The 7,500-nt window shown below is 37.3% G+C and overlaps 1 protein-coding gene and 1 long non-coding RNA gene across 2 annotated transcripts in view; one reads left to right on the plus strand and one right to left on the minus strand.

Moving 5' to 3' along the window:
- The window catches only part of LOC138032616 (uncharacterized), a 7,468-nt gene extending 1,330 nt beyond the window's left edge, over positions 1-6,138 (plus strand). The window contains exons 1-4 of the long non-coding RNA XR_011128417.1: positions 1-220; positions 1,911-1,948; positions 3,211-3,304; positions 4,287-6,138. The exon at positions 1-220 is cut by the window's left edge and continues 1,330 nt beyond it. This is a non-coding gene — a long non-coding RNA (uncharacterized lncRNA). The remainder of the gene's footprint in view (positions 221-1,910; positions 1,949-3,210; positions 3,305-4,286) is intronic.
- LOC138032615 (lysophospholipid acyltransferase 6-like) overlaps positions 1-6,648 on the minus strand; it is a 21,969-nt gene extending 15,321 nt beyond the window's left edge. Inside the window, exons 1-6 of the mRNA XM_068880326.1 lie at positions 6,518-6,648; positions 6,153-6,298; positions 3,773-3,850; positions 3,103-3,195; positions 1,957-2,012; positions 605-659 (exon numbers count right to left, since the gene is read on the minus strand). Of these exons, the coding sequence (XP_068736427.1) occupies positions 605-659; positions 1,957-2,012; positions 3,103-3,195; positions 3,773-3,850; positions 6,153-6,298; positions 6,518-6,580 (491 nt within the window). The 5' untranslated portion in view covers positions 6,581-6,648. The remainder of the gene's footprint in view (positions 1-604; positions 660-1,956; positions 2,013-3,102; positions 3,196-3,772; positions 3,851-6,152; positions 6,299-6,517) is intronic.
- Between the last annotated feature and the right edge of the window lie 852 nt (positions 6,649-7,500).

Raw genomic sequence — 7,500 nt, forward strand, 5'->3', positions numbered from 1 at the left:
TCCGGATGTAATCAATAAAGCAGCACGTTCTCCTCAGTTATTTTAAGATCTCGAGTGTTTGTCTAGTTAAAGTCCACATTTCCTGCTTGCACAGGATTTTAATTCGTCGCATTTGTTTTATTTATCTCGTTACGGTTGTTTTTCTTTTCTAGCGAGAAAAACCTCTGTCACGAAACGATTCCTTTCCCTGTTGAGGAGATACATCTGTCATTCATTTCAGGTTAATGTATCGTACATGTAGGTACTTTGTACGTTTAGTGAAGTGTAGGCTTATAACCAGTCCACACCGGCGGGGCCTCCCCCCTCCTTCCCCAACTTACCAATGCTAACCACAGCCTTGGAAATTGTCTCGCAAGCTTCAATCTTGGACAGATTAAAATGGAACAGAAATGCCCCATTTCCCCCTAAATCAAGGATGAAACTGCGTGAAGGCTATAATGTGCCATTTTCACATCATTGATCTTGGGGGGGGGGGGGGGGGAAGGGTGGTGTCAATTTTCCATTTGATCTGTCTAAGATTGTAGGTTCTCACTTCATTTTATTTTTAAAAATGACTAAAGAATCAACAACAACTTCCTCCTCCTCCCGCCCTGCCACCCTTTACCTTAGTTTTTCTTTTCTTTGTTCATGACTCAGTGAACTTTCATCTCTTGCTGAGCCTGGGAGGGAAAGAAGAAAACAGAAAATCAAATTGTTACAGCCACCTTACCCCATGTAAGAAAATAGTAATTGTAAAGCAAACACGTCTCTCTCCACCTCATGCATTTCCTCTTGCACAATGCAAGAAGTACAGCTGTAAGTAATCATCACTAGCAGCAATGGTGGCCACAGCATCATCATCTGGGCACGCTAAAAGCACAAATTACCGGTGACAGATTTTATTCTTGGGTAAAGAGAGGCAATGTATCTTGCTCAAGGAGTCTGACAGACCCTGAACTCAGGCTACCAGTCCCAGAGTCCAACAGAACCCCACTTTTAATAATCTGACCATGATTAAGAACCCCAACTGGCAGGAGGCAACCAGTTGTGGGACTGCTGAAGGAATGGAGTTCTTCCCAACGTAGCTTGCTTTCGAGCAAAAGTGAACATCAAAATACAAACCGAAAAGTACATTAGTGCCAGGAGCAAAACGATTCACAAATTTTGTGACAAATGGAAATTTTTTATATAATTACTATTATTATTATTATTATTATTATTATTATTATTATTATTATTATTATTATTATTATTATTATTATTATTTTATAGACAGAAGGTAAAGTAATGTATTGTAAGTCGAAGTTTTTAAAGTAGTTTATTATGTATTAGTGTTGAATGTCTCTGTAAATAGTAGTGTACTAAGTGTTTTTTTTGTATGTAGGTAATTTTCGTTCCTAAAGTCTGTAAAATAAAAATAAAATAAAAAATAAAAATAAAAAAAAAGAAAAAGAAAAAAGGAGGCAACCAGTTGGCTATAATATTTTACAAAGTGTGGTAGAGTTGAATCCGAGACAACCAGAAGCAAATCCTCACCAGAGGTTTGAACGGGGGTTTGATCCCAGGGTAACCACATGAAAACCCAGCACCCTAACCACTGGATCACACCTCCATGCTCCACCCACTTTCCTCAGGACGGGTTGCTCGAAGCATTGTTAGCGCTAACCACCATTAAATACCATGGAAACCTATAGATTTTTATACCTCTTGAACAATTAGCGCTAACCAGGCTTCCAGCAACCGACCCCACATGTTTTAGTCAAGTGGACACAACCAAAAGTGACCACTGATTGATGTACATGTATGATTTCTTGTCATTCATGTTTGAAATTTTAAATTTATGTACCAGCATATATTTCTTTTTCACTAACTACTTTTGACAAAAATAACATTCTTAATTAGGTGGCGGTCCATTTTGTCTGATTTAACAGATTTACCAAACGTTCACTGGAATCAGAACTGAAACAAGGTACTTACCATCATGAACACTGAAAGCAACATAGGAAATTCTTTGCACAAAGATCATGAGGGGTCTGTAAAAAAAATTCACACAAAGTTTGTCATCACATAATAATGTTTACAATAATTTTGAACTAAAAGAAATGTTCAACAACAGCCCAAGATCAAGCCTTTTTATAGAGAAATAGGATAAATCAGTTGTAAACATGATTAATTAAAAGAAACTAGTGAATGATTCAAGCTGAACGGGAAGAGATTGAGAACAGTGCCACCACCCTGGAGGGTGTAGCTCAACCAAAAAAAAAAATTCCAGAGGGAGAAGTGATCCTAACACTGCAATTCTCAGGACAATTTAAGCAATTTCCTCTTACGCATCCCTGAAAAATTCAGACCTGTGGCTTCAACACGATTTGAAACCCAATTGGCCTCTGCTCTACCAACTGAGCAATAAAGCCACTCATTTGGGAGCAGGTCAATTTGTAAGGATCACATGTTCCGGCTAAAGGACTTGACAGATGAACTAATGTATAGATCTGAAGTGTGGCTTATATTCCCTTTCAAGGAAACACATAAGCCCAACAAATTGACCTGCTCCCAACTGAGTGGCTTCATAGCTCAGTGGGTAGTGAGAGCAATTTGCAACAGCATAGCAGAGGTCATGGATTTGAATCCCGTTGGAGTGAGTCACAACTAATACAACAATAATTGCTTTTTGTTGTGCAGATAAGTGCAAGAATCTTTTCTCCCTTTCATCTACAACCAGCACTTCAGATGTATATATTTATTTCACTTAAACTAAATCACTCCACTCAGTTTGATTTGTAGTTTTCCTTGTGTTTCTTATGAAATCATTATATTCTCCAATAAAATGGCCTTAGCCCAGGACAGTGCAAACTACAAAACAATAAAAAATTTATAAAAGCCACCCTGTAGTTTTATTTACTGTCTGTAATCTGCTTGGTTATGAACATTTATTCCAACCTTCAGTATCAACTTGCATTTTTACTTTTGAAGATTATTTATTTCAAAAGATACAAATGTATGCTATTTAAAACATTACTGTATCTTATTATGCAGATAACACAGATCTCAACAGACCTTTAAAATAACTCTTGCTCAACCTACTGTAAGGCAATAAATATCATGATTCTTTATTGCACACACCCTGTGAAATCCAATGTATAGCCTCCATAGTCTGTAATTTGTCGGTACAGATGAGAAACTGCTAACAATACCATTGATACTGATAACACATATCTGAAATTTAAACAGCAAATTCCAAGACCATGAAGAGAAAATGAGAAGAATGTATTAATAACAATAGCCTGTTCAAGGCTCTCGGTGGATCAGGACAAGAAAAATTGTGGTGAGGGTGAGAAAAAGCCAAGCAGTTTGCTAATTACCCCCCTTGAAGTGCAGCAAAAGGATAGCTATGGACATGATTAAGAAGATCAGGCTATGTACTATCTGGAAAACAGCACCACATCACGGTGAAAGGAGTGGCTTCTGACATCTGTATAAGCCTTATTCCTGAAATAACTTTATTTAAAAGACACGACTGCCAGCAATAGCGGCAAATCAGAAATTATGCTTCTACAAAATTGTCCGTACATTTCTAGAGAATCTAACCCATTGGGCATATCCCCTTTCTGATCAAGAGAAATTAATACAATTATATAAGGGTTAAGGTTCCTCTTCAAAGAAATTTCCCAATTTTGGAGTTATGCTCAAGTTTATTCTAACCATCTTTCATGGTCACTGTCATTAACAGATTTATGCTTTGCTAAGTAGTGACCAAATATGTGGTATTTGGAAATTTATCTGGAGAACATACTTATGAACGAGAGATGGATTCAACACACAAATGAGATTATAACACAATCCACTGATACCAAGTAAAATCAAGACTTGCCTGAAATAATAAAAAAAATGAAAAGTGAGATTTTTCTATAGAGAGCCAGAGCCAGAAATTAGAAATACTTATAGCTATTACAGTAGTTGTACTTGATTGTGAAATGCATGAAAGACATAGACAAAATTTGGTGTATTACAGTGTTCAGAATTTAAAAATTTGTCCCTGTTTCAAAAGCCAGGCAACTAAAGCTGTGAATTTGGTTGGCCCGATCAATGCTTGGTTGCCCATTAGGAAACCCCCGCAATTAAATGTATGCCGTGTTAAGATGCAATCACGTGGCATTGGAACTTGAGTATCCCATAGTTCGAAGTGTGCAACTGTGGTTTTTTGTGGAAGTCTGGATTTAAGTTTTAGCATTTTCAACTGATGGAGTCTTCGATCCTCCATCACCTACACATTTGTGAATTGTCTCTTGCATTTTTCTATCTGTCAGACAATTTCTTGTGAAAAGCCTCAGATATTCCAAACGCTGGAAAACGATCAGCTGCAGCAAATTAACACACTATTATCGGACATTGATGACGGAAAACTGACAAGTGAGTTGGGAGCTGCTTACTGTAATTCATTTATGATTTTTGGCTGGGTTGAGCCTGGGTTGTCCGTTGCTTTCTTCTTCGGGCAACCAGGCTTTTCATTTTACCAAGAACTAGTCACCGGTAAACTCTCTAGTCGTCTGGGACGACCGGATGGCCACTAATTTCCAGCACTGGTATTACGAACTGCTATTGAAATGACTCTGAGAGAGAATGATTATCACAGCTGAGAGTAACTATAGACATTTTTTTTTCTTGCAAGATCATATATTTGTACAAAAATATTTAATTTTATTGTGCCTTTCAAACAATAATGATTATTATTGTCTCCTTTTACTGCTGCAAATGGCAGGTGAAAGATTGAAAAAGGAAACCCACAAAGTAGATTGAAATTGGGCAATCACATTTGTCTCCCCCATTAGCTAGAATATGTTTGCACACCAAGAAGATTAAGATATTATTAAAGTTATTATATGATAGTAAAAAGCCAAACTGTTCATAAGAAAACATTATTCTTTCTAAAACATTTTTGTATATTTCTATTCAGGTTTAGGAATTTGTAAATAAGTTACAGTATTACAGATTGTACTCACTTTCTGTAATTTGATTGTTCAATCTTGAATTAATAGTTCGTTTAAAATAACTTATGAACAATTTAAATATTGTATTTTGACAATCAAGTTTGTTCAAGGTCAAATTCTCCCCTTACTTCCAATGACTTTAAGTTTAGAGGTGTCATATTTGTCCTTACAGACCACACAAAATGGATTTCTAAAGTGGTGACATCATAAAAATTAAATAATTTTTGAAATTATGGAATTTGTTGGGATAGTTTGAAAGAATAACATCTGAAAGGCCTAGCTGCCAAAACCTACAATCATCGACAAAACTGTTGGGAAGATTAGCACTTTTGATGTCTTCATTGCTTCTCTCCCCTCCCCCCTCGTTCAATGTTGTGCAAAACTGAATGGTTTCAGTGGGAAATTGTTGAGTTACCTTCCAACATTGAATAAGGGGGAGGGGGCTATGTAAGAGAAAGTGAACTATTTCTTTTGAGCTTTAACAGAAGCGGGTTGAAATTAATACAGCTCTGGTGTGGTTCATTTACATAACCTTCCCAACTACTTTTGTCTATTATTGTAGCATTGTGGGGCAAAATTGATATTCCTGGTCCCGTTTTGCTCTGATGACTCTACAAAATCCTTCTAAATTTGACTTTGTTTACTGAGTCAAATTTTGAAGGACTTGTATGGAGTCATCAGAGCATAACTGGGCTACAGTGTAATATCTCAAGCTAAGACAATTTGCCCTGAAATACTAATTTTTGGCGAGTAGGCCTTTTGGATATTGTTCTTCCATAATACTCCGAAAAATCCATAATTTCACAAATTTAATTTTTATATGACGTCACAATTATTTTTTCCAGGGCATCGTTCTTCAAGGAGTCTTGTGTTTTGTTCTGTTGCGGTTTCCGGAAATGACACGGGCCTCCAACAATTAACAGTAAACTAAAAATTCTTAAATAAGCTTTGTTCATCTCCAGAAGAACGCGGACACCGTTTACTGAGCTAACGAGGGTACAATTTGCCGTTCTGAATCACAAAATAATAATTTGCGAATTTCCAATAACCTGAAGGCCACCTTTTAAAATGACAACAAGTTCGTTTAACTCATCTCATAAAAAATTCATGCCTGTTCTTGATACGTAAACAAGAAAGTTACGCAAATTATGATTTCAATAACTGCGAAGAAGGAAAGCCTCTTACCACCCAAAACAAAACCAGGAAAGTGCCAAACCCCATATAAATCCGACAAATCGTCTTGCTGTTGTGGAAACGCGGTGGGGATGAAGAAGAAACCGAAACACAAGTCCCAAAGGGAAACAGAGTAACATACAAAACACAAAATTGATCTGAAACAAGAAAACACAATTGATTGAGGAGTCAGTTTAAATATTTTTGGAAAAAGATTGCCTTTTTTTTCGTTCAGTTTTATCCGCGATTTTCAACGTGTTGGGGTTAGTCTTAATTTTAATCACATTAACCTTACATTATATAAAACAGCTTGTTTTCGCTTTAAATACCTTGTAAATGTGATTCATCTAGATAAAACGTTATTTCCACATGCCTACCTTGTCTGGCGCAAAACTCGTTGTACGAGACACTTCCAAAACAATCTCTTCTATGACTGTCATTTTGGAGGTTGAAAGACGAAAATAATACTTGCACGGTTCGATGCACGCTTTTGCGCTTGCAGAGAACGCGAAACCCAGTCCCTCGCGACCTTGAATGACCTTCCAGATGGGGCAATTCTCGGTTTTCACATGACGTCACGGCCGCCATGTTGGAACCCCTAAACAAAGAAGCGGCGGCCATGTTGAAGCCCCGCCCAAATCCTCCTGGATTTTAACTCTGTTATTATGTGAAAGTTTTCTTTTGTTTTCGTTGAAAAACATGGCTTTTGATCACGTGAGTGAAAACCAACAATAAATTGGTAAAGCTGCTGAAAATAATTATCCGGACAATAATTATTTAAAGTACGACTAAGGAGCTGATGAGAAAATTCATGAGGGTCACTTTGGCTGAGACGACAGGAAATGGCCCAAAGTCCCTCTTTCAAGGAGACAAGGGTTATCAACTCTACCCGCCATTGGAGAAATACATTTCATGCCACGGGACTGCCATGCCGTGGTAAAATGTATCTGTGTTTGAAACATGGACACAACATTCTTGTTTATCAAAAATCCTCAGTCTCCCAAGCCTTACCAACCTGGTTTTAAAAATTTGGTTTATCAACGGAGTTGATAATGTAAATTGGCCACCGTACAGAGATTCTAAAAGCTGACGTTTCGAGCGTTAGCCCTTCGTCAGAGCGAATCGAGGGATTATGGGTTACGTGTAGTTTTTATAGTAGAGTAGGAGCTTAGCTATTGGTGGTAACATGGCAACGTGAAAAATAGGAATATATTAGTTAAATGAAAAGCGTTCGTTAATACCGTGAGGATTAAGGGTGCCGATTTGAAAGATGAATTTTTGTTCCAGATTCTTGCGGCTTTCCGTCGTTTTTTGGAGTGGTTGGGCAGATTAAAATGGCGAGCGACTGGCTTAGATGCAT

Source organism: Montipora capricornis, chromosome 14 (assembly GCF_036669925.1).
Source record: "Montipora capricornis isolate CH-2021 chromosome 14, ASM3666992v2, whole genome shotgun sequence".
Taxonomy (NCBI): Eukaryota; Metazoa; Cnidaria; class Anthozoa; order Scleractinia; family Acroporidae; genus Montipora; species Montipora capricornis.